At 43.1% G+C, this 27,288-nt stretch overlaps 1 protein-coding gene across 3 annotated transcripts; it reads right to left on the reverse strand.

The window, feature by feature from the left end:
• slc43a1a (solute carrier family 43 member 1a) lies at positions 1–23,283 on the reverse strand. Of its 3 annotated transcripts, none has more exons than XM_041944234.1 (15): positions 23,057–23,283; positions 16,764–16,922; positions 16,061–16,268; positions 15,084–15,139; positions 13,256–13,332; positions 6,444–6,536; positions 6,073–6,206; positions 5,842–5,969; positions 5,144–5,290; positions 4,995–5,030; positions 4,752–4,887; positions 4,499–4,628; positions 4,309–4,382; positions 3,536–3,659; positions 1–2,807 (listed from the first exon to the last, which is right to left on the reverse strand). In XM_041944234.1, the coding sequence occupies exons 2-15, from the start codon at positions 16,915–16,917 to the stop codon at positions 2,610–2,612; spliced, it is 1,695 nt and encodes a 564-aa protein (XP_041800168.1). In that variant the 5' UTR covers positions 16,918–16,922; positions 23,057–23,283; the 3' UTR covers positions 1–2,609. The 3 variants fall into 3 exon arrangements, with proteins under 3 accessions (XP_041800168.1, XP_041800169.1, XP_041800167.1); XM_041944235.1 differs by having other exon boundaries at positions 16,061–16,253; positions 16,764–16,927; XM_041944233.1 differs by having other exon boundaries at positions 16,764–16,927.
• Positions 23,284–27,288: the final 4,005 nt, after the last annotated feature.

The following is a 27,288-nucleotide window of genomic DNA, read 5'->3' on the forward strand; positions in this document are numbered from 1 at the left end:
TTAAAATTCATACATTTATTTGTTTATCAAATGCACAAGCTGGATATACTGATTGAAGGCAGGAAAGAAAGGCATTCATTTAGCAAGATATACCAACACTTGAACCCCAAGGGCAAAGAGATTAGATAAGCCACTGTTTACTGCTTACAGTCTTAGAATACAGATAAAGCAAATGATTATTTTTGTTTGAGTGACCATCAGAGGTGTTGATTACACAAAAAATTCAAGCGGAAACTATTGCAAATATCAGTTACAAAGGCGTAAGGACAAGGAAGTCACATTAACTTGAATGCCATTTGGCAGCTTTAATTGAGGTCTGATGGCCACTGAGAGGTACAAAGAGGTCAGATAGTTGTTGCTCGAATTGCTCGTACGTTGGTTTCAAACATGACAAAATACCATACTGCTGCGACAAGAGGAAAGTAATGACCGTGCAAAACTCGCCAACACTTGATTGAAATGCCCTAACCAGTACTTGCACTAATCAACACAAAGTACAGCCTCAAGCATGACAAGCTGAATCAACACCTGTGACAATCAAAAAAAACAAACCTTACGATCAGACTGGTCTGTGCTGCAGGACTAATCACTGTGTTGTAAGGCATTCTTGTTTCGCTCCTGTACGTTCTCCTGAGGAAAGGTGCTGCACTACTGACTATCTTACAGACGCTACACATGGCTTTGGTTTACAGGGAAAGACGTTTGGCATTAATCTTACATTCATTTCTACTGCAATAAAGCCAAGAGCGAGCAGCAAAGGCACAGAGTTGGTACAAAACAGCATCTGCTTCAAAGCGAGAGAGCAAAGATTTGAAATGAATGAAAATGAATTAGAAAGCTGGAAAGAAATGCATCAGACAATAAAGGAAACATCTACCGAAGCTGTCTTGACAATGAAATGGATTGAGTCAACAAAAAAAAAGAAATTTATAAATTACAGCTGATTCCATAAATCTACACGATACTGGTGCCTTTAGCAGAACAAACGCACACAATAGACACATTTTGTTGTCACTTTGGAAGAGTGTACATTTTTCAGTTTTCATCTGCAGCTATCTGAAACAAAGGGATTTTTTTTAATGTGACTTTAAGCGTCCAAGAAGGAAAAAAAATCCCATTAAAAACAGATTTAACCACAGCCAGCGTCTCCTCCTCCATCAGTTAATGTCCTGTAATATACTGTACACACCCATACAAAGTAAAGCAAGCAGAATATGTAATAAAATACAATACACACCTCAGCTCTATTTACAAAAAACTACTTTGATGGAGGTTTGTTTGTGCCAAAATCAATGCATGACTAAAAAAAAAAAAAAAAGCAAAAGCAGGAAACACAGTAAATCATTGGAGCTTCATTTATAATTAGCTCACTCCAAAATGACATTAGCTGATACTGAAACAAATGCTTCCCTTTTTAATGCTACTGCAGCTAGAGTATAAAAAAAGACACTTAAATACATATTTTATACACACACTAGTTCATTTTTGTGCATAAAGCAGTACAAAGTGTTTCATAACATAGACACACACTGTGTGTCAGAATTTTTAAAAGTCAGTCATTTTCTTTCCTTGTGAAATTTCCCTAAAAATGTTTTTCCTACATATAAAAATTCCAAAAGTTCAAGGGCTGACTCTGCAATACCTTTTGAAGAACATGAAACGCACAAGGAGAAACTGTAGTGATTAAATCTGTCGGGTGTTTGACGATCAAAGTTTAATATTTCCTAATGTGAGAAAAGAAATCGATGGACAGATGTAGGAGATGGTTGCAGAGAGACAGTACAAAAACAGGAAACAGAGGAGGTAGATATGGTGTCTCTACAACCAGCCTATCCTTGCGTGTACGCGTGTGTTTGTGTGTGTGTGTGTGTGTGTGTGTGTGTGTGTGTAAATAACTGGGCTCTGAATAATGCCCCAAAAGCTTCTTTATGCATACCAGAAGTCTGGTCTTCAGGTTACATTTTCTTTGATAGCTTGTATGCTTTTAATAGAGTTTTAGAGAAATATGTCTTTGTAGCTTTTGTTGAAGGGGGGTACAGTAGAAACAGCACAATGCACTAGGAGTTTGCTTCATTCAACACACTTTTGCAACAATACTGAAGTAGAAAGTGTAACTTTCCTATATTTAAGCTGTTCTTTGGTGTTAGCAGGGATTGTGGTGATTATCTTTGAAAACTACATTACAACATTTCAAGTACCGTGATATCCGCAGTCTGACACGCAGGCCAATCCAGGATGTGTGCACGTGTCTCTGCGTGTGCTTGTGAGTGAAATCTATGGCTTTAAATCGCACTAATTTGGCTCTTTGACCTAAACCAAAATAAATAGACAGCAGCAGCTGATGATGACACTTGCTTCTCCCCAAATCACACGGAACTTAAAGTCTAACTCTGGGTCAACAAAACACGGAGACTCTGTCTGCACTGCGATACAGTTTGTGGTGGGCAAAATGTGCACCAGCAATGACCAAAAAAAAAAAAAGAAAGAAAAAGCACAGGAAACGTCAAAACAAAACATATACGGATGAGTAGATTGCTGGTACTCATTTTGAAGGCACATACAAAAATAAATCCTACAATTCCCCTGATCCTCTGCGCTGTCGTGTTGCTCTAAGCCTCCACAGCAGCGAGGCCGTTGCTGTGAGGTTTGTAGCCGTTGGCCTCACTGTGGTTGAGCGCCAGCATCTCCTGTCCGGCGGCCCGCCTGTCTCTGGCCTCCTTTTCCATCACCAGGTGTCTGCGGTGGTAGAACAGGTAACCCGGCAACAGGAAGCCAGTCAACGAGAGGATGAGCAGGCCGAGGTTGATCTGAAGGATGGTTGGACGACAGAGGTGGAAAGTCACGCTTACAGTCATGCAGTTCATGGTGGGTCTTTGTTTTGTCAATAAAATAAGGACAAAAATACTCTGTGCCTATTCCATTGTTTGAACTGAACTAGATATAAGACTGATTTTTGAGTTTCTTTTTTAAATAGAAAATGTGAAAAAACTCATTGCAACTTTTGAAAACTAATTGCAAAAACAAGCCAATCATTTCATCACTTTTGCAAGTATTGAGTCACAAACCAAAGTACTGGACAAATTAAAAATTTGACCTGATGGAGCTCCATGAAAAGTGAAAGTTACTGCATTTTATCCTGAACTGAACATGAATGTCTGTCCTAAATTTCATGTCAATCCATCCAATAGTTGTTGAGACATTTCAACAAAACAGCTACAAATCTGAGCCTGGTAGCAGCACTGCAGGGAGCATCAGTGCATCGCCAAAATCAGCTGGATTTATTGTCTGGGAACCATGAAAACTGCTTTAATGTGGATTTATGTCTCAGTTCTCAGCGTGTGATCAGACAAGCAGAGTACAGATAAAAGATTTGCATCAACAGAAGTTAAAGTTTGTAGAGAAATTATTATCGAACAAAGAACAACATAATTTGGCAGCAAAAATCTGTCGTCTGCACGCAGAATGTCTCAATACGCCCTCAGAATTGAGACACAAATATTTATTACAGATATATTACAGAAGTGCGACCCCTCACCCAGTAGGGATCTCCGTTCAGTGGTCCGACCATGGCGATGAAGAGCGGCTGCTGCAGCAGAGCAATCACGGCGCTGATCATGGACTGGAGGCCTGTTAGGGTGCCAAAGTGGTTGGAGGGGTAGCTGCGGGAGAGATAAGGGGTGGTTACCGAGAGACGCCGAGCCCCAGATGAATCGAGAAAAATGAGCTGTTTATTGCGGCATAAATTTATGACGGGAAACTGTAATTATTGCCAGAGTCCAAGAGCAAAAATCCTACATGACAACATCTGTGAGTATTCAAGAAACATCAGGGGTTCAGCATTACTCTGTATCATGTCATCTGACATCACATGCTTTGTTCATTAACAGATTGGATTCAGTTTCATGAATATTGCTCCAACAATTCATGGACTCTGTTAACAGAATATGTTGAATTGTTGCACACATGGTTTAAATGTATTAATACAGCATCCCCTACGTTTGTCACCACATCTGGTTGCTTTTATCACACTGTAAAGTGCTGCTTTATGTTTGGTGTTTATATGTTGCAGGAAACAACGCTAAATGGGTCAGGGAAGTGTCTGCTGTTTCACTGCAGGTCTCAGACAAACCTGCAGGTAATGAACTAGAAAATAGAGGCACATTTCCCCCTGTTTTTTCTGCTTTGTTAAAATATATTTAATTATGACGCCACTTTAATAAATACTTTGTGAAATGTTACACCCCCCGAGGTTACGTTTTCCCATTTCCTCCGGGATGCAAATGTGACAAACGGAGCTGCAGCACTCACACAGCAGCGTAAAGGCCTCCGCAGCAGGAGTGGATGAAGCCTCGCACCATCGTGTGAAGGATGAAGGTCAAGATCTGAGAAAGAAGAAGAGAAAAGATCAGTGAATCTGAGCACTTTGACTATTCATTCCTTACTTGTTTCTCCGTTCTCTGACTGCCATTGTGTGTGTTCGTGTGTGTGTGTGTGTTACCTGTAGAGGCAGGTTGCCTATGAGGCAGCAGAATCCGAAGGCGAGGAGCAGCAGGTTGGTGAGGATGAAGGCTCTCATGGCGTTGGTCACTTTCTGGATCTTACCGTCTCTTTTGGGTCCACTGGTCTGTCTGATGGGGCCACAGACACACAGGTGTTTTAACATTATATGCTGGACCACACTCCCATTTTAACTCCCATTATATCTGTCAGCATTGTTGACTCCACTGCTTTGAAACTGTCGCTGCATGTACCTCGGCTCTGTGCCTGGTGGGACGGTCTTCTCCTCCACGCACTCCTTCATCCTCCAGTCCATGATGTATCCAATCAGAGGACACGTGGCCAGGCACAGTAGCTGCAGCGTGCCGAAGATGGATGAATAGAAACTCACTGATGGAGAACAGGTTAAATCCAATTAAAAAGGAAAACACATCAAAACATGCACCAGAAAGTTACATTAATATACAAATATAAAGACGGAGTATTACACTACTCACCTTTCTCTTCTGCCTCAATCGCCAGCTGCTCAGATGCTGCAATATAAAAACAATGAGCCACTCGGTCAGTAACACTTGGATAACGTCCAACAGACTAAAAAAACACATGGATTGTTTCCTGGGAATGTGGTCGAGGGTTTGACACTCACGATGCTCTTCGCCGTTGGTGACCATGAACTCCAGCATCTTGTTCATTGCACCCATGAAGAAGATGATCCTCAACTGGGACATCCCCATCGTAATCAGACTCCACAGGAAGATGGGAGAGAACACAGAGCGACGGAAAGGAACAGTGTCTGAGAGAGGAGGACAGAGGAGGTTTCATCGAATGGAAACTTGCTTCACACATCAGCACAGTTTCAAGGTGGACACCCAAGATCAGTGTCACCAAGTCTGGTCACAATCTCCCCTTCTGTTCCTGGGTGCTGAATAATGTCCAGATATTTGCACAACATTATAATGTCACAGTGAAGATGACCTTTGACCTTTTGGATATAAAATGTCATCACTTCATCATCTTATCCTATTAGACATCTGTGTGTCATAATCATTGTATGAGTTATGGTGAAAAATATGTTGTGTGTAGTCACTGTAACCTAAAATCTAAAATCTAGTTCATCCTTTTATCCAAGTGACCATTTCTGCCAAATTGTAAGAAATTCCTTCAAGGCATTTCTGAGATATCATGATAATGAGACAGACAGTGTGAAAACATAATGCCTCTGGCCTGCAATGTATGCAACCTGCATTGAGGCATCACAAGTAAACCTAATTCTGTTTTAAAAGGACACAAGCCAAAATGACTGGGAGGCACTGGCATAAAGCAAATGGCTGTTTGTGGACTTACTCTGTGCAGTGTCAGGTCCATTCGGTAGTTTCTCTGTGGAGTGTCGGACATCTCCATTTTTGTGGCTCAGTCTCTCTCCAACAATCTTCTGGTCTGATAAAGGCAGCTCTTGCAGTGTGAGGATCTTACTGTCATATATAAACAGACACACACACGCAAGTTGACGTCGCAGTGAAGGATTCTGATCAACATTTAAATTTGATGAAGGAACAGACTTGCGGCCACACTCACCTGTAGTCTACCTCGTCAGGTGTCGGGAAGCCCTCTGTGGGCCAGTTGATGAAACAGTTGAAAAAGACAAATGCCGCAAGGCCCGCCCACACCCACATGATCACCTGGAAGGACACGCCTGCATCGTAGATCATCTGGGAAGAAGACAGAGAGGGAGGAAGAGGGCTGTTACATTTCTAATCAACTCCCTTTTGCCTTTAAAGGTGCACTCCTTGATGTTATTTGGCCACTTGGGGGCAGCAGAACACAGGCATATCATATCACCTGGTGAAGTAGTAAAACAGTTACTTTCACACCCAGCAGGTATAGGGCAACATACGCATTTATTTGGAGTCATGTCCATTTTTGCTTGTATCGCCTTTGTAATTTACCTTGACTCCGGGGAAGGTGACAGCAGAGGAGGCGTAGGAGCCAATCATCAGAGACATGACGGTGGAGCTCAGAGCACCAAACATGTTGGGGAGCTGTGACGACAGAGGAGGGGAGAAACAAGAGGCAAATTGCATAAAGAAACACACTAGATGTCACTTATCACATGTACTGGAACATGTTCACCTAGAGCGCAATGAAATATATTAAACCTGTATGTAACCTATTTAAACAGTGTTAAAAAAAAATGTTGTTTTATCAAGGTGCAGTATGTCACTTTGACCAGCAGAGGGCAGACAGCTGCTTTGTGTAACAGGATGACCCAGAGCATGAAAGTTAATCAAGACACTGTGAACAGTTCTTGCCTGTGGGGCGTTTGCACCCAGTCACACACCTCTCTCCCTGCAGAGCAGACTCATTAAAAAAATATTAGTTTCCATGTCATGAGGAAACAAGAAACAAAATCATGACCCATTTTGGGTACTGACCCCATAGTTCAAACACAGACTAAGCTATACTTAGACACACATCCACCGTCTTTATTCTTGCAGTTTCAACAAATTCTTTGAGGTCGGATTAAAAATGTGGAAGCCGATCTATAGGCAGCCCTCGATGAACCACGGAGGGCTTGGCGGACCCAGCGTGGGAGCATGCATGACACACGGCAACGGGGACGACGTGGCAGGCACCAGGCACGAACACATCATATATTAGGTTGACCTATTTACAGTAGTAAGAAGCTTAGTGAACATAACAATCACCTATTGTGCTGCCAGCACACCCAGTGTCCTTTGATTAGAGTTTTAAACGGGTCAATCACGATTATAAAATCACATGTGTGGGATTTTAGGTGTGCTGCATGACAGGCTCGCTATTCTCTCTCAGCACTGACCACGGTTTTCCAAACTTCTGCTGGCGTCACCTAATCTCTCCGCTGGGTCAGAGTTTGCCGTGTAATGTCAGCGTCCCTTGCTTTATCCCGTAGGTGTGCGTCCACACCCTTACACTGATCTCACCGAGGCCCGGCCAAATGACATCAGGTCACAGTTGGGAAACTGGGAACGCGACGAGCCAAAAAAATAATAGGATTGGCACCTTTACATGAAATTTTTTTTTTTTACAATTTTTTTGCAATTAATGATAAAACTGCTCAGTCAGCTACTTCATTGCTGACCCACAGTGAGGAGGGGAATAGAGGGCAGAGAGGTTGATGTATAGAGGTGGAAGGATAATGAATCTACAAACTGTGCTAACATGCACTATAAATGCAAAACATGCCGATAAGAATGATAAAATGTGTTGATTCTGTAACAGTATTTCAGTGTCCATTTAAGCTCTTTAACTCTCCAACAGATTTTTTGGCCACTTAGAGCAACTAGCTGAAAGCATGACACTGAGTTAGTATCACAGAATAAAGTTGACAGGGAGATCATGGCGGCAAACAGTTGCCTGTTTACACATCCAGCAGGTACAGAGCGGCATTATCGTCTATTTGGGGTCGTAATCCTGATGACCACTCCGTTTTTATCTCTGTTTTGGTCTCCACCTGCTCCTGTGTTAAATGTCCGACTCTCTAGCTGTGTTCACCAGCTAGTCCCTAAGTTTGCCATTTGGTGTGTCTGAGCCTCCTGCAGCTGCAAAAACACAGATGACAGCAGTGAAGCTGTGGGCCAGAAAACCAAAATCATGAGCTAAAAGATGCTATAAAGCTCTTCAGGGCCTGGTGATAATTTACTGATTACCCTGTCACTGTTAATCTATCATGAATGCCTGCTGTCTATATCTTATAGTGACACTCGTTGGAACTGATCGGCCATATTTGAAGCCCTGGTGAGTCATAAAGCATGAAATAACTAAGAAAGGGTTTCTAAGAACTTATTACCCTCAATGGAAATTCCTAGAGCTGCTTTTGGCTGCTGAGCCAGCCAAGACGTAAAGACGGAAGGAGGCTTTTCTGTGAAAACAGTTGTTTGTGTGTGTGTGTGTGTGTGTGTGTGTGTGTGTGTGTGTGTGTGTCAGGGGTTGGCTGCTGTGTAAAGATTAGGCTGTGGTGGCGGTTTGTGGCTGGAAGACTGCGTTGTGTTGCAGTGGGAAGCGTGGGGTCACATCGAGAGCTCGCACAACAATGAGGTGGGCAGGTAAACAGAAAAAAAAAAAAAAAACCTTCCTGAGGATGCCCGGGAGAGAGCCTGACTGTCTGAGCGAGACGAGAAAAACATCCCGGAGAACACCCATCCTCATTCAGCGCTTCCGAGAACCGAAATTCTTCACGGCCGGCCTGTGGCCACCGGATCGACAGCGCCAGGCTCTCTGGCTGTGGAGCTTTGTGGTATGCAGGCGCGAGGGCCCTCTGAGCACACAAGGGGAGTTTGCATCTCTTGCTAATGTTAAGGCTAAGATATTCCAGCCATGTGAGATGTCAGCTCGCTGGTGTTTGCCCTCAGAAGTGTGGGAGTGTGTTTGAGCGATTCGTGTGTGAGGCAGAAAGCAAAGACAAGCCTGACACGTATGTGTGCATGTGCCGGCAGCAAGCGTGACTCCCATCGCTATGTTCTCATAAAAACACACATTTCACACAGGGCCTTGCAGGACATGTCCTGCATGCTAACGCTGCCAGGGGGACGTGGACAGAAACACGTGACGGCTTGGAGGCACACAAGGGTCAACTGGTGTCAGGAAGTCACACACATACCGAGCTTTGGCCGTTCACTTGTCACAGCTAATCAGTTCAGGCTCTACTCCTGCCGTGCTCACTCGCTTGGGTGTTGTAAGACTTTGGCACCGGGTTTAATTAAGACCTTAATCGCCGAGAGAACGGGCCAAATAGTAGCTTAGTGAGAAATTTTGGTGAATGTGCAGAGGAGACGTAGAATGCAGGTGGAGAGAGTGGAGTAAAAGGGGAGCGGGGCGGAAGAAGGAGAGAGGTGAAGCGAGGGGAGGAACGAGGAAAACGAGAGGTAGTTTTTCGGCCTGTCTGATCTCCCCGAGCCACAGCTGCAGCCCCTCTGCGGAGAGCCCAGCAGGAAACACTAAACCACAGCCGATTAGCACCGGCTTCTTCGCTCCACCTCGATTCTCTGCCACCCTCTCTCGCTGTAGTTGCCTCTCTTTGTTGAGCAAAAGTTCCACCTCTCTCTCTGCTCGCTGAGACCGAAGCTGACATGTGACAGACTCTCGTAGCCCCAGTGAGGTGCGCAGCCAGTACTTTTTGGCAGTCTCTTACAACAAACGCATGCAGACTGTCTTCATTCCTTCAATGCCGATGTGACACACAAGCACGCAGACATGCTGTGCGTACTTCACGCGCGTCATTACTGGTTGTTAAGTTTGTGAAGGCTGTGTGCTTCAGGCAAAGATGTGCCAGTGAAGGAACTATGGTGTTCAATGACCTTAAATGAACCTCAAAATCACAAAGGTGTGTTCACACAGGCTTGAGGCTTGAGGTCACGCTGAGGTAATTATTAGGTAAGCTATGGTGCAGTGCAAGTGAAGTACAGGCCGAACCTCACAACTTCATCAAGTTAAAGGTGGAGTCGCAGATTGCGCAGAAAGATAGTCGATGGTTTGTGACTTGGACCAGCAGCCAGCAATCAGATATGTCAGTATGAGACTCAACAATCAGCTCCAGAATCAGTGACTCCACCTTCAAGTAATGCCTGTCATTTTGTCCACAAATAGCAAAAAGAAAAAAATTTAGTTCAGCTGAACCCTGACTCATTGTGCGACTTCTCGTCACTGCTGCTCGAATTTAAACCCATAATCCTTTGGCCTGTTGCAGCAATTTCTCAGCTCCTCCCTCTGGGGACTTTTTATTTCTCTGCCAGTCTTATGCTTTTGTTTGCAGCATGACTTGATGTATTGATACTATCCACATGGTAAATGTGCACACAACACAAGTGTAAATAGTGTCTGCAGAACTACCTTGATCAGGGTCGTACAGTTGAGATGATTTCACCAGCAAACTCTCCTTAAAGTTTAAATGCTGTTTATACTGTAAATTTTCCATATTCTACATACAATAAACTGCCATATTTTATTAAATCATATGACAGACCCTCTATTATCAGGGGCTTTTGATCCTCATCATGGTTGACTGTCTATAGAAGAACGTGTTCTTTCCTTTTAAAATAACTCAAAAGAACAGAGATTCTCCTTGTTTTATCCATCCATAATCATTTTTGACTTATTGCTCTAAAGCATGTGGTTTAAATCATGATGGTGTGTGTGTGTGTGTTTCTCAGTGCTCGCGCTCCGCCGTCATTCGCTCTTCAGAACAACAACAACAACAGTGTGGAGGTCAGTCAATGCTGGTCTACGCAGACCAGTTAGAGGGAGGGAGGGGCGAGGGAGACACAGAGGTGAGACAGGGACAAAGAGGAGGGGGGAGCTGGACATTACTCAAGTGTGCGTGTGCGTGTGTGTGATATTAATGTTGTGTTTGTGTGTGATTAAGAGAAGAGAAAGGACACAGTACTGTCCTGTGTGGGAGTTACGTGAGTCTGTGTCAATGGGCAAACACTAAAAGGAACACTGAAGGGAACAAACTTTATTCCTTCCCCCTCTTGTCTCTAGAAGCTTTAAGGTTATTAAAATCATCATATTCTACGACATTTTGCATCATCTTGTTCCAGCTCTTCATTCAAAGCTACACCCTGAGTGAAATGATAGGACCAAAGTGTTCATGTTTGCATCAAATGGAATAGGACTGCAACTAACACCTAAAAAAGTGAATATAGTTTCTTTGTTGTGTCATCCAATGACCAACAGTCCAAAATCATCATTTTTCTATTATGTAAGACAAGGAAAATGAGGAAATTTGAGAAACTTTCATAAACTATTTGCCATTTAAAAAAAAAAATTACCTAAATGATTATTGATTCTCCAAATGGTCGCTTATTAATTTTCTCTCAGTCAAATAATTTATTAATTGACTTATCGTTGCAGCTCTGAACATCATTTCACGCACATTTCCCCAAAACCCAGCTTGACATATTTGGTATCTTTGGAAAATTTTGGGATCGTTACAAGAACTTCAAACAAATCTCAGCAATGTGTGGTTGAACAGCATGAGCTCGTAACGACTGACCAACGAGAGATTTTTAACTACCATCTGTTCTAATCTCCTTCAAGGTCACAGGCTTCACATTTGGAACAAACTTATTTTTCCCTTCTGTCAAACAGCCACGTCAGCCGGTTTCAGTGAGGCATGTGGGCACAGCTGAATGTCTTTTTAACGTGAGCCAGTCTGCAGAGAGACACAGACGGAGACATGTGCTTTTCTCTTCCAGGCTGCAGTCGGCATACAGGGAAAAGGTCAGAAGACAGGGTCGTCTGTCCACTCTCAACTTGGACCTTCAGTATCTAAACATCTGTTTCATGTTCGTCTCCCCGTGTGTGCATAAGCATGCGCACACGTCCGTACATCCACATGTGTGCACAGTCATGTAGAGTTGAAAAGGTTCGGTATTGATTTTCCCCTGAGTGCCGAGAAGCAGGAGGGAGGAGGAAGACGGGAGGACAAGAACAAAGGAAGGCGGAAGGAAGTGAGAGGGAGCAGGAGAGAGGACAGAAAGCGTGGCCTTGAGTGTTTTGAGTAGAGGTGAGTGGGCCAGGCTTCGGGGAGGGCGTGTGGTCAACAGGAGGCCCTCATTGGCTAAAACACAAATGGGAGACTTTCCATCTGGGAGAAGTCATGTGCGGCTCAGACGGAAACTTTTTCAACACGCACGAACACACACAAACACACACACACACACAGGCAAAAACCGAAATACCTGCCAGGACGCAGGAGGCAGCAGCAACAATAAAGCACACTTGATAATGTTGGTACCAGCTGACACATCACACGCAAACACACATGCCTGACGTGAGTGTAAACAAACACAGCTCCCAGTCACAACACACACTGTTTCCTCAGCTGAGACAAATAGAGGGCCGGCCACGCTGAGACTCCCAGCTACCAGGAACAGGACCGTACATTAGGACTTTCTCAGAATATGATTATTGCAACAACAGTAGAGGCATTTTGCATTTTCAGCGCTATCACACAGGACAAGCTGCACGGTATTAATTATGACTAATACTGTTAAAAATGATCCTGACAACATGCTGATTTAACGCGATGCTGATCTGAGAATGCATTCTCTGGTTTCTATGTTATCAGCTCAAACACTCATTTCAAACATTTAAGGATTCTTCTATGTTTTATTCTCTTTACCTTGGAGCCACCTCTACCCAGAATGACTGGCCTTGTTCACAATAAAGACTACATCTTGCCCTGGGAGTCCTGATCACACAGCTTTGAAAATACTATAAATATGAAACACACTGACAGCAATTTTTGGAAGTTGCCAGGGACACAGATGGAGTACATAGTGTGAAAGCAAAGGCAGCCTTGGAGGCATGAGATAACCATCTAATTCAATTTGTGGTTTGGATACAAGAGAACAAAGCTCACAAACACAGGAGAGCTGTCATGTGTTTTTTTCCTTCTCTTCTTCATTTCTTATGTTCAGAAGCGGACCCACCAAAATAACAAGAACTGGCACAGAGAAGAGCGATCGTCTCCTTTCAGTATGCTTTCAAAACCAGAGAGGACACCATGAGCTCAGTGATGAGGCTTGTGGTGTTTGGGTCTGTTGTGGGGTCAACGGGGTCTGCGGCAAAAATTGCAAAGCACGCTTTTCTGGCCTGCATCAGACTTTTCATATCGCACAGCCCTTCTAATGATGTATATATGTAATGTAATTATACAATTATCATGTTATCACTCAGGTAAATGTTAGTACTTTTTCTGTTTGGTTGAGTGTCTCACCGTGAGCGAGGTGAAGGTCAGGCAGATGCCTCCAAAGCCGTTCAGGGAGAGAGCCAAGAAAATGAGCGCTGACAGAACTGCAGAGGAGCACAGAAACACAGAAGAAGAGTTAACGCCAAAATCCTTATCAGAACAAGACCGGAGGGCCTGTCTGCCTCCAAAAGCCTTAAAAAGTTTCACACACTTTCTTTGAGTGTCTCTGCTGGATTTGTTGAGTTTCTGCAGCTACATTTAGTTCATTTTGAAAAAAAGTTCATGTTGCCCTGAGTCCTTATAAAGTGGAAGCAGCAGTTGGTGCAAGAGATCAATAAACAGGCTACAGGAAATAAAATATTTCATTTTTAGGTAGCAGACGGGCGTTTTTCTGGTGTGTTTTCAATACCAGCTGAGCCACTGTGATTTAAAAACGTGAAGTGGCGTGCAAAGAGGCTGACTATTGGCCACCGTTCATAACCTGCTCGCCATCTTAATCACATTCTTCTCTCTCGTCTTCGTTGCCATCTGAAACTACATGGTTTTCATTGCAGCCGCAGGCGATCGGTGAGATCTAAATGGCTACATAGACAGCTGTGAAGGAGGAAATGTGAAGAATGTAGGGAAAGTCATTGGTAGAGTGTTTGGCGTCTGCCCATTCTCACGGCTTTGCACACCTGTCCAACTGCACCTGGTGCAAGCGCTCAACTGTCTGCAGAAATAAGTTTAACACTGAGGAATACACATCACCCTGTCTCATCCAGTGGTCTGAAAGGAGCTTTGTACTGATTTGAAGCTCTTAAAAAGTGTTCTTGAAAGAATATTTATTCATGAAAATTCTACTACTGCTACTGTATCTACAGACAGGTGACAAATTAAAGTAAAAAAACAACATATAGTGTCTTCGTAAGGTGTTGGGCTGTCATGTGCTGCCAGAGCAGCTTCGGTGCACCTTGGCATTGACTCTACAAGTCTCTGGTCCTCTACTGGAGGGGTGGAGCAACATTCTTCCAAAAGATTTACCCTCATTTGGTGTTTTAATGATGGTGGTGGTCTAACACATCAATATAAAATCTCCCACAGGTGTTCATCTGGGCTGAGATGTGGTGACTGTGAAGGCCATAACAAACGATTTGCAGTCATTTACGGTCATCAAATGTGCACTGTTGACCACGATTTCTGGCCCTATTTACTGATGTCTTTCCCATAGATCTAATCCAGATGCTGAAGTTACTGTTCCTATTGAAACACCAGCCAGCTGAGCAGTCTTTGTGACTGAAGCTCCTGCCATCGGTGCCCCAACAATGAACCGTCTTTCAAAGTCACTCATATCTTTTCCTCTTGACGCCTTTATGCAAAATCTGCCTCAGCTGGGCCTGCTCTGCATCTTTACACATGTTACAGAGCATGATTGGATGTGAACTGTTTAATTGAGGTTGTGCCTGTGCAGTGTTTCCCAAACCAGTATCTTGTACATGTTGCTAAATCCAACTCCTTATGTCTTTATGATTGGACATATGGCACAAATTTCAGTTTTATTTAGCTTTAGTTAACTAAATACCACACATCCAGCCCTTATCCTTTTCTAACTGTTTTATATAATGTGTTATATAATACAGGTAAATCAACAAACCCTCAGCAGCGGATGCTAATATGCAGAATGTCGCACTTACAGACAAACAGCAGATTTTATGGAAATAATGACCTCCAGCTCTCACTCTAAACTTACACTGAGCAATAACTGAGCACCGCTTGTTTTGTGTGTGTGTGTGTGTGTGTGTGTGTGTGCGTGCGTGTGCGTGTGCGTGTGTGTGTGTGTGTGTGTGTGTGTGTTAGGATTTGGATTTGAACTCACCGTGAGGATCGTAGGCAGACACGGCCATGATAACACAGGACAGGCCGAAACACGAACTGTAACAAAAGGACAGGGACGACTTTAATTCGGGCATGCTGAAAGTCTCACACACTCGCACACACACACACACACACACACACACACACACACACATATATATATTTTTCCCCCTGTGTTTGTAAATGTCTGAGTCATATAACACCCACATTATTGAGTGAAAGTGTGATGAAAATGATGCTGTTAAATATGGTCATCAGATGTGGATATGAGGTAAACAACATTCATAAGATAAAATAAGATCAACTTTATTAATCCCCAGCTGGGAAAAAAATGTTTTGCATAAAAATAAATCAGCAGTTAAGTCACTGGTTATCTGCCAAAGAGTGACACTATCTGTGGTTTAACATCTTCTTATCAAAGCATCAGGCAGAAAGTGTGTGTGTGTGGGGGTGTGTGTGTGGCGTGAGGGTTTTTATTTAAATTATTAACTGTGTCTATTTGTAGAAGTGTCTTTCTGTTCTGATACACTGCCATGTGATCATATGAGAAAGTACAGTTGTTAGAACACGTCCACACCCAAGAAGGAATTTCACTACTTATTATACAAACAATGTGCAGGCACATACTGTAGTGCCCCACCTCCACTCATTGATTCACACACTGAGAATCTCCCTCCTCCCACTTTGGGAATGTGATCTGTCTGCTTTTTTTTTTTTTTAACTTTACTACAACCTCAGTAGTAGATGAGGAATTGATTACTGTTTTATGCAGGTTCCACTTCTGACTATCATCATCATAAATACAGGAAATCTGAAGGAGTCAACCCTCCAAATGACAAAATCTGCATCTAAAAAAAAGAAGTTTAAGTGTTTGTGAAGTGCACTGAACTTAAAAAGGCCCTTCATAACGTCAAACCCTGCAGCCGTGCACATTTCCTACAAACGTGTCACATCTGGGACTTGTTTTACAACCATTACCTGCCCACCAGGCGAATTGGGCGCGGCCCAAACTTGTCCATCAGGATACCGAGTGGCAGGGTAGTGGCACTGAGCAAGAAGGAGCCGATGGTGAATCCCAGGTTCAGCATCTCCTCCTGGTCCACGCAGCTGAGCCACTCCTCCACCTCGCCCGAGGAGGAGTTGCCCAAAGAGATGACGACGGACTCGTTCACTGCGGGAGGGTTGACTAGAGATTAGAGAGATCTATTTGTACATTTTTCACATATGAAATCAGTGACACAGCATTTGCACACATCTTGAAGGAGTCACAAGCCGTGAAGGCTGGAAACCATTGTCTTCCCTTCTGTTCTGTTCACATTGTCTTTACTTCCTAATCATTTTGGAGTTGCAAAACGAACCATTAGTTTCTCTTTTTTAAACCCAGAATACAGAAATGTATTGCAGCGGTAAATCTTCCCCTTGTTAGCACATATTCATTTTGTTTGCCAAAAAGCCATTCATTGACAAAGAAATGCCCTACACAGCAACAGTGCATGTGTTTGGGATCAATTCGGGCCAAGAAATTCAAATTGACTAATTTGCAGATATAGAGAATATGAAAATCCTCTGTGTGAGTCATGAAATATGAAGGTGGTAATGTTAAGTATGTTTTTGGAGCCGTTAAAGACAAACACACAAACACAACATTTTGCTTTACGTGATGCAGAGCTGCTGCTTTTACCTGAGCACAGGTGGGAGTAGAAGCCCTCCCTCTTCAGCATGATGAGCAGGGAGCCCCAGCCCAGCAGCACAGCCGAGCACAGCAGGTTTTCAATCACCGCTGTCACCGCCATCCACCAGCGCCTCCTGTAGGCCTGGAGGAGAGAGGGCGCCATTGCTGCTGCTCTGTGACGGAGGAGAGGCCAGGAGGGCGGGAGGGACAGTGGTGGAGGGAGGAACAAGATGTGTAGAGGGAGGAAATAATAAAATGAGGTTTCCAGTAAAGAAACTGAACGGCAACAACTATGAAACAATGAATCAGATAGAAACAGACAAAAGGCAACACAAGCATATATAAAAACTGGAGCTGAAACTAAGCTTTTGCTTTCATTTTTGATCAATCTACAAGTTCTTGATTAATCAGTAAGTTTTAGTTTATTGTGAAAAATGTCCATCTCAAGTTCCCTGAGCTCAAGATGATGTCTTCAAATGTCTTGTTTTGTGTGATCAACGGCCAAAAACACAGTTATTTAATTTAGCAGAGTCAAGCGAATATTCCCATTTGAGCAGCTGCAAACAGACATTGAGCTGCTTTTGCTTAAAAGCACTTTGTGCTGTTTATTTTTCTGTCCGCTGACAAATGGCTGCAGCTCCAATACAAACAGCACAAAACACAAACGATGATGCAACAAAATGGCCATGAAACTCTCCAGCCAGCATTAGATCATTCATGACTCCATGACTAATCCGCCTTTGAAAGCTGCTCCAAATTGAGTTTAAAAATATCCCAGACTGGATCCATTCTGAGTTCTGACAAAAATCATCTGACTGTAGCATTTCCAGAAGGTCACCTTCTTCTTAAAACTCTCTGTAAAATGTCATCATGTTTTCTTCACTGGGGAGGCCTGATGCAGTCCCTTGAGACAGGACATTTCTCTCAGTATGCCTAATGGGCGCTCATGTGATTAGTCATTGTTTTGTAAATCCTGGTTGGGCACCTGACACCTTGCTCTTCATTGTCCTCAGAAATCCTCCCGCTGGGCTGTCAACACAGCAGCTATTTCACCCTTGATTTTGACCGGAGGCAACAATGCCGAGCACTCGATCTGCCCGCTTTTGTTCTTGAAATAGGGATCGCATCTTAAAAGGGCGACATTTCCACGTGAAAGCAGAGCTGGAGTCAAGGTGTCTTTCAACAGCATATCACTGGGAGTCAAGGGTGGTAAATGATGCATTATAAGTAATGCACACGAGTAAAACAACATTTTTTTAATTACCAAGTACTTTTCATGTTTAAAAATACACTTTTACTCATTTCTCAAGTGTATTTTTTAGTCATTTTCCGTTGCCACATTTGCCATTAATGCCTTCTTTCCAGCTAGTTTGCTCTGCATGCATCGCGTGCAGGGGTGGAGAGCGAGAGAGGAGCACCTCTACTGCAGCTGCCTGGAAGAAAAACAAGCACCACCGGTCTGTTGACCAGGATGCAATGATGACGGAGCAAAACCGGGAACAAGAGGCAGCCTCCGGCGACAAACCTGCCCACACCTGACCTCACAAGGCAATATCTCTTATACTAGAATATACCCTCTATAGATAGATAGATTCGCATTTCATAGTTTACCTTGCACTGGCCTGTATTAAAATGCGAAGTGACTTGTCCTTTGAGTAATCTATTAAGATTTTTTTTCAATTTTTTTTGAGTATAGACTTTCAGTACTCGACCCAACACTGCTGCGATTAATGGGTCAAAAGTGAGTGATGATTCATCTGAGACAACAGCTGAAACTTGACGTGACGGACCAAACAATGTCAGGTTAGTCATGACCGCCTGGAAAGTACACACACACACACACACACACACACACCGTGTTTCCATCACATCAGAGGATGTCAGACTGATTTAAATTAACCTCCTGGATGGCTACCCTTGCATTTGCGACTTGCATTTTTCCCCATAAGGAACACGATTCGGCACAATGTGCCTGTGTAAACAGATTGATGTCCTCACAACATAAGTAATAAAACACGTTAGGACAGGTCACCGGTCACTGTAACCTGTGACATGAGTGACTCCGGCCATCCTGGCTGCATCACACATACACAAACACACACACACATACACACACATCTGGAAAACATCTAAGCGAAAAGATCCAAATATAACCATCTATTCCATTTGGCCGCGAACCAGAGAAGACATGGAAAGGAACATAGGGAGCAAAAGTCTCAGCCACTTGATTTGAGGAGACATAGGCGGGAGGGGGCCTGCAGTCAAGGCCTCAAACAGGAAGGAAACAGGACTTTCAGTAGTTTCTAATGAGGGCATCTCTTCAGTGTGCATGTGTGTGAGTTGTGTGAGAGAGGGAGAGATGATCTAATGGGACAGATTTGTCTCTGCGTATGTGCTTATGAGGCGTGCGTGTAATGGGATTATTTACAGCCCACTGACCGGCCGTTGTGCTGAAAAGAGAGTTTGAAAAGGGGGATTTCTATGTAACTGACACCCCCATGCCCTTCAGTGCACACACGCACACATGCACACACACACACACCCCACTTCCCAACTCTGAACAATGGTGCGACAGAGCAAGACGAAGCTCATTCACTCCGTCCTTTAAATGTATAATCCACAAATTAGCCTGTTAATTCAATCACAATAGTATAAACACAGTAAAGAGGAAAACTTCTTGGCTGTCTGTGTCTGTAATTAGTGGTGAGACTATGACTGATGAGGAAATCAGGGCTCCGATTCTATTCTTAATTAATTGTGTGGCCGAAGGATTAGAAAGCAGTGAAAAATGCCCATCACAATATCCAAGAGCCCAAAGTGGCTTCATCAAATCTCTTACGTGTTCGACAAACGATACAAAGCTCCAAAATGCAACCGCTGCAGTTGTCCACAGCAGTTCAGAGCTGAACTTCCTTGCTGCCATCAATTAAAACACTGCCTATGGATAATGCTGCATCCACATGGATTCAGGCAGTCAGTAGAGGGCACAATCTACAGATTACAATTTATTGGACGAGAGCAGGACGGTAAAATTAGACGAGGTCGGCAGAGAATACCGGCAAAGGTAACGGTAGACACCAGCGCCACCCAAAGCTAGAATAGTTCAACATTTTGCAGCAATGGAATTTACAGCCACATGTTACTATACTGTAGCTCCCTCACACCAGTAGAAAACATGGCCAATCTGGACAACGAGAAGCAAATAATATTGGTGCAACAACAACAATTACATGTTCACAGCTTGAAATCCTACAAGATATTACAAGAAAAACCGAGTGCAGCTCTCCTGTCACTATCCGTGTTGAAAATGAATGAACAACCTTCAGTTTTGGAGGGAATTTAAGAGAAATTTGAAGTTTGCAGCAGAATATTAAAAGAAAACTGCATTTTAGAGCTACACGAATTACTAGATTGATGACATAAAATAATCGTCATGATATAATTGTACTTATTTTTTTCTATTCCGTCGGACTGTTTGTTTTTTCTAACCAAACCTTGTGTTGAACCACGTGAATGCAACATAAGTACCAACCCCACTTCAAAAGCATTAACTAATCATTAACTGTGCTGCTTGTCGTTGGGTTTCTGGTAGCACCATGACTTTAGAGGCAGGGGCTCGCTACAGCAGAGTGGACCCAAAAACATCTCCATTTTAATGAGCCATCTGAACGAGTTGGCACTGCTAATTGGACTTTCAGGACTCTTTTAAACTCAGGTGTAAATCCATATTTATGTGTTGAATGTGCTGCTGCACCATTAATCCTCTCCGTGTTCTCTCCGTCTGAGCAACAAAGAGGTTCAGTCTTTGTCAAGACAAACACTAAGTGCAGAACTACTCTTGGAACTGTCCACGCAGTTGAAACCAGGGCGTTAAGGTCATGAAGTGTTTGTTAATGTGTTAATCCTGCAGAATGGACAGACAGACCAGCCTTTCAAACACGAACAGGCAGAGTCCATTAAAGTCCTAAGTATAGAGACGACTGTCACATGGATTGGATTTTCTTCGGCTGCAACACACAATAAATACACATCGCATTCACAATGCGAGCAGTCACCGCTCGGCATGGAGCCACGGCAACTCTGTGTCAGGAAAACAGAGTCCATGTGTCTGTAAGAGAGGTATCAGTTGCTCCTCACTGTGTGCCTGAGCTCAGGTCAAATGACCACGTGTGACCGATGCACGTCACGCAAGTTCAGACCTCCACCTCCACTTCTGCTTATCGCACATGCTTCCTCTCTGCTTCCCGCCAGTTTTGTGCTGCTCGTTGCTGCAGCGGTTGCTTGGAAACTGCCGCGTTGTGGGGAACAAACTGACAAGAGCTGTGACAAGACCTTACTGAGAATAAGGAGTGGCCAGGTGCTGTGAGGCGGGAAGGCCAACGCACAACAGAGACCTGCAAACAGGCAAAAGCACGACATTAAAGTGTCTTTTGAGGGTTGACAGGCAGTTGTGAGGCATTGTCATAATACTGTGAAGTCTCTCTCTCTCTCTGTGTGTGTGTGTGTGTGTGTGTTTGGCAGAGCAGGTGAAGTCTGCAGTGAGAGAAACACCATATAAGGAAGCTGTTTCCTGAAATACCTGAGCATGGCAGCAGCTGAATGATGCAATGTTGCCATGACTAACTCCACTTTTATGGCCATGGATAGTTTTGGTATTTATAGGGTAGGGGGTTCTATTATATCGACATTTTTGACTAGAATGATTATAACAAACCTTTTCTACTGCTTCTGTATTAAAAATTTGAGTTGGCTTCATCACGTGTCCTGCTTTCTTTCAAGTCTTCCTGTTGCTGCTCCCATCCAGCCCTGCGCTTTTTTCCCCGCGGGGCTGTTTCTGACCTTGACCAGCCATGTTTATCAACCTCTGCAGGACATAAAGGACCGCAGGGCAAACTCTTTATCCTCACAAGTTTCCAACAAAATAAACCACGCGCTCTAGGAGCCTCTGTTCCCCGAGGAGTCCCCAAAGAACGCAACCCCCGAGGCTGCCCGGCCGGCCAGCAGCTGTCTCTCCGCGGGCATGACCTCAGCCCGGGGTCCGGTTACCGGCACGGCAGGGAGGCCGCTGAAAAGACCCGTCCCGGCGTAAGTCTGCTGCCGCGTTCACGTGCTGCCTGAATATCGGAATTGTGAGGTCAACTACATACTGAAGGTCCCCAAAGAGAGGTGGGGAGCCTGACAGCTGTTTCTTGTGATACACACCTGTCTACAGGTGATCACTGTCAAGAACATAACAGCAAAATAGATTCATAGTAGTGCTGGAATGATTAAACGATTAATCAATGAACAAACAGAAAATCAATCACCAACGATTTAATGACTGTTTACACATTTAAGTGATTTGAGAAACAAAAACAATCAAACATCTGCCAGCTGTTGCTTCTCAAATGTAAGGATTTGAAGGGGTTTTTGTATGTTTTGTATCTCTGTAATTTAATTATGTTTATGTTTTGGACTGATGGTGAGAAAAACTTTGAAGATGTCACCTTGTTGGGCTCTGGGAAAATGTGACAGACATTTTTCACTATTTTCTAAAGACACATTCTAATCAATGACAAAAATAATAGTGGCAGCCCCAATTTATAAAATCATTTTTGGTGATGAAACATGTTCTAAACTTACTGTCATTGTAATAATCACCACCTCAGTGAGAGTTCCTCTGAGTGACCCCATGAAACACAACCCATTTATACACCGTTTCTGACAATCTTCTTTACTCGAAACTTTTCTTTTTTTAATGATTTAAACAGAATAACAGCAAGCTCTCTTTAAAACCTGACTTTTATGGGTCTCCATGAAGGCAACAAACGCTGTATAGCTTCATCTTACGCGCCAAACGCGCCTCTGGGTAAAGCAACGTCGAAATTAGAGTTTAATTAAACATATGTGTCTAATGGGCTCACTGGCTTACAGGCTGGTCTAAGCATCATTTCAACGGGAGCTGACCACCAGTCCAGAAAAGACCAACACAGGAACTGCTACTAAAAGCTGAGTGGTCGCTTCCTTCACGGCGCGCTCATTCTGTGGTTTTTCTTGGCACTTTCACCCTCTCTGAGAGCGCCCAGACTTTCAGCCTTTTTCCCCCAGCACGCATTTTCCCTGGTTTAACACAGGCTGGGTACAGGCTGCCCTTTGTATGTCAGCGTTGTTCAGGCTCAGCTTCATGCCACGTGTGAGTGTGTGCAGCCGGCTCGTCCTGCCGCCGCGTCCCGCCGCAACTCTGCGTCATTCCGGTTAATACTACACGCATTCATGTGGAGCAGACACACAGGGAAAATTAACCGAGGTGCTCGTTTACTTACTTGAGTTGAATGTCTTCTCCGGGAGTAAAAAATGCTTGTTTCCTTTATTTGTTGCTGACTGAGAGGGGGAAAAAAAGAAGATTAAATGTTTCGCAGCTTTTTCTTCTCTTTAATTTCTAAAGGCGGCGAATTAAAACCTTTTCCCTTCTCTGCTTCCGTTTCTGTCTTGTGGAGGTTTCGTTACAGTCCCAAAGACTCCACACTTCTATTCTCTCTCTGGTTTCATTACAGACTCCCCCTCTTTCCTCCTAATTTGACTTCCAATTCCCTCCCTCTTTTTCTATGACTTTCTAAGTCACCTCCCTGCTGCCTTTATTCGCCGCTCCACAGGACAAATGTCTTCACTCCACTCACCCAATGCAAATGTCCTGCATGGAGCCTGCAGCTGGGGACTCCAAAACGCTTTTAATACAAAAGAAATGTGACTAATAATGAATAATCCATCAAAAATGAAGGTGTGGCTGTAATAGTTCAAGCCATTATGCAAATGAAACGGCCTCTATTACAACAAAAACAAACTTCAGTAAGTGTTGTCACATCAATTAAACAACCATTTACAAACAACTTATAAATAAAGATGTATATGTACATCTTAAAACACACACTGTGCTTCAATATGTACATATCACTCATCTATAAATCCTGCACATGCTATTTATAGACATGTATACATGCATATATTGTGCATAACCACCCACTTCATGGATAAAAAGTAATCTATTCCATCTATCTCATTCAATTTCATTGTCTTCTTCTTTGCAGAATCTACCGTACACTTGATTTGCATGTATGTTTTTGTCCATTGTGGCATTTTTATACATATTTATACGCCAGTGTTCATACACAATAAACAAAAATTCTGAATGTTTATAGAGCAGTCTGTTGTTCTTGAGTTTAAACTTGACATTTAAAGCTGCCCTTTGCAGTTTTCTTGTAAATAAGCAAAGTGTCTGTTTACATTACTCACCGAAGCAAGTTGTGTGCATCCTCCATTCCTGACAACCTTGCTGAGTGCATTTCCTTTCTCGTTAAATTGGGAATGTTGCAGTCATCTTGCACCCTCTCTTTGTTAGGGCATTGCTCTGTTCTTGGCACGTCACCGGCAACTGTGTGCAACAGGCGCACTGGTCAGTGAGAACAGTTTTCTCTTTTAAATTGCTGTAAAAGCTCACTTCTACAATTGTGCTTTCAATGAGTCTTTTATCTTTTTTTCTAGCTTAACTTATCCTGTTTAATACTTTTGTGTTGATTTTTTTTTAATTATAAGCTTCTTTTACCTGACCGATTTCTATCATGTTTTTCTTGTAAATCTTTTTCCAATCACATTGTGAAGAGTGCAATACAAATTAAGTTCACAATTGTTATTATTAGTATTATTATAAACCATTGGCAGGAACGTGTATAGAGCCACATGCGTCCTCATGCATATGCATGAAACTGAAATGGGGATCCAATCATAAAAACAAAGCTCCATAGTAATTCTCATGGACAACCCCGATAGAGTTCCTTTAAGCTTAATGTTTCCATGCAGACAACACACTAACTGAGTGACCCTGCAGTGAAGAGGCAGCATGAGGTCAATGGAAAAATGTGCCAGGTGAAATATGTTTTATGCCTTTATCGACAGTAAAGCTTTGACACTGGCCAGAAGCCTTTTGTTGAAATGAGAACACCATCTTTGAAATCAGGTGACTTGACTTGAATCTAGAGCCGTGTTAAAAGTCCAGTGAGGGGCTGCATTGTATTTATGAAGGCTGACACACAATTTCCATCTCATACACACTGGTCCAGCCAACTAAAGACACAGATGCTTAAGGCCATTGGTAATAAAGCATAAAACTGAATATGATGCTCTTCAAAGAGAGGCGACAGGCAAGCGAGTAGCTCATCAGCTTATATCAGCTTAACGTTCAGTTTCCATCTTTATTACTTTCTTGCTAGCTGAGCTCCAGTAATTCTCTCATAATTCTGGTTTCAGTACAAAAGCATTAGTCCTGCTTATTCACGGTGCTCACTGCACAAAAGAAAATCTGCACCCTGCCGGGCTCTACAGGGAAGTGTCCAGGTTTCCATTTCAAACATATAGCAATTTGCCATAGTTGGTTCCCGAGTCACAGATTTACAGTTGGTCATAAAACATTTGTTCCAGCTGCAGGAGCAAATCCAGGAACTCTGGGCCCCAATTTCTTAATAAATTAATCCTGTTGGAATTTCAGTGAGCCCTCTCCAGCTGTGGACACCTGGAAATGTCACCTTTAACCCCACCTGCAAACTGCAAATGTCCTTGAGAACAAGTCAGGTCAATTTATACTCAGGTCGGCAATGTGCTGCTGAACTTACCCCAGAGCGAGGAAGTTTGATAGAAATATGTAGCTGGGTGATTATCCACAGTGTGGACACATTGCAGAAACTCAAGACAATGCAAGACACACAAGTGGCTCGGGTGTTATGACGAATAAAGTTCAGGGACTCAGTTGTGAGACTATGAAGATTACGAAACCCAGTATCTTTGCAGCTTTGAAAAAATGTTACATGCAAATTTTTAGACCATGTGTGAGGAAATGCATATGTACCATAAATGCATTAACACTTGATGCTTCCTGATGGCTCCAAAACATCTTTATCTTCATAGAGATCTATTCAAGTGCAAGATTTTCACTTGAAATAAGAAGTCAGTAGCATACACATCTTCTAATGTGCTCAGCTGACAGCACCCTCAGCCTCACACACTCAGCGGCGATGGCTGCAGGTTTCTTGACAGCCTCACACAGGCTACTCTACCCAAATTTGGTTTGTCAGATTCCACTAACTGCGAGGGCAGAGCGGTAAAGCCAGAATCCAGGCTCTCAAACAGCCCATGTGAAAGATGTGCGTGATGTGCACTTTTTTCATGGTCATAAAGATCGCTGATCAAATCTACAGTCACGTCTGAGGCCTTATTACAATGTGTAGTATTGGATTGCATCATGCTGTACAGCTCTGGTGTCTGCCCTCTTTAGGCTGTCAGTGATTACATAATTTACATAATCTAAACATCTGTAACTGTTTATTGAACACATCAATTACTTACTGCTGTATTTAGGTTTGTACCAAAAATCTGACCACAGTTGAAATCCATTCATCATATACGCCTGTATAAACATTTCTAAGTGCACTGTTTTTGTTTAGATTATGTTTTTGTCTTTATGGAGACAGACGTTCATTGTGGTTTTTATCACTCAGGAAGGAAAGCTTGCAATGGATGCAAATTTTGAACTCCTGATAGAGGGCGCCACCTGCTGGATCGGCAGCAGAACTGACAAGGCAGTCAGGGAACGAATACAAACATGCACAGGTGTCAAGCTTCAGGCAGGTTTTTTCTCTGTGAGTCATAGAAAAGCCCAAAGACCTTATTGATCCAACTGCAGCTTTTATTTTATCTTGCAGCTATTTAATAAAAAACTAATAAACAATGCAAAATGCAGATGTTTTACTTACCTTGGTTTAGTAATTATTCTTATGGAAGCTGCCTCTGGAAACACTGTTATGTTTTTGTGGCCACAAGTGTGGTTTTCTGCACCACAGGGAGGTCAGACGTCAGGCCAGCTTTAAAACAACACCAGTTTGTTTCTCATGGACATTTGAGCAGGTCGATGCTGTATTTAACAACAGTCTGCTCAGTGTGAATGATGTATGGAATGATTGGGCACACATTCAGAATAAACACAAGGACATCACTCACCTGCAAATAGTAATAATGAAGCTTCTTCATGCCACCATATTCATTGAGAAATGTACATTTCAAACAGTTTTGCTGTTGAATGTGGGGCGTCAATCACCAGCTGTTGTAACAGAGCTAGACTGTCTCTACATCCTGACCACACTGAGCGCACTCTTATAATAACACATTAAAGTGGGGTATCAAAGCCACTAATTTACTGCCACAAACTGGTACTAAAGTCTGCATGCACAGACATGGAAAACACATTCTGCTTCTTCTCCACAGATGTCTCAGTACGAGAGATTTAGCAAATTGTTTTATCACCATGAGCGACGGACAAACTTTCGACAAACAGTGCAGAGTCTGATGAGTTGAATGAGGACATCTGACTTCCATGAATGACTCTGAATAGAGTGAGATGGACTGTGCAGCAGGCATGTTTTGACTGATTCACAGATGAATCTGCATGTTAACACGACTGTGACAGGACTCTCGGCTATCAAACTGCGAGAACTATCGATCTAAAATTAGG

The sequence above is a fragment of the Chelmon rostratus genome, chromosome 9 (genome assembly GCF_017976325.1).
Source record: "Chelmon rostratus isolate fCheRos1 chromosome 9, fCheRos1.pri, whole genome shotgun sequence".
Taxonomy (NCBI): Eukaryota; Metazoa; Chordata; class Actinopteri; order Chaetodontiformes; family Chaetodontidae; genus Chelmon; species Chelmon rostratus.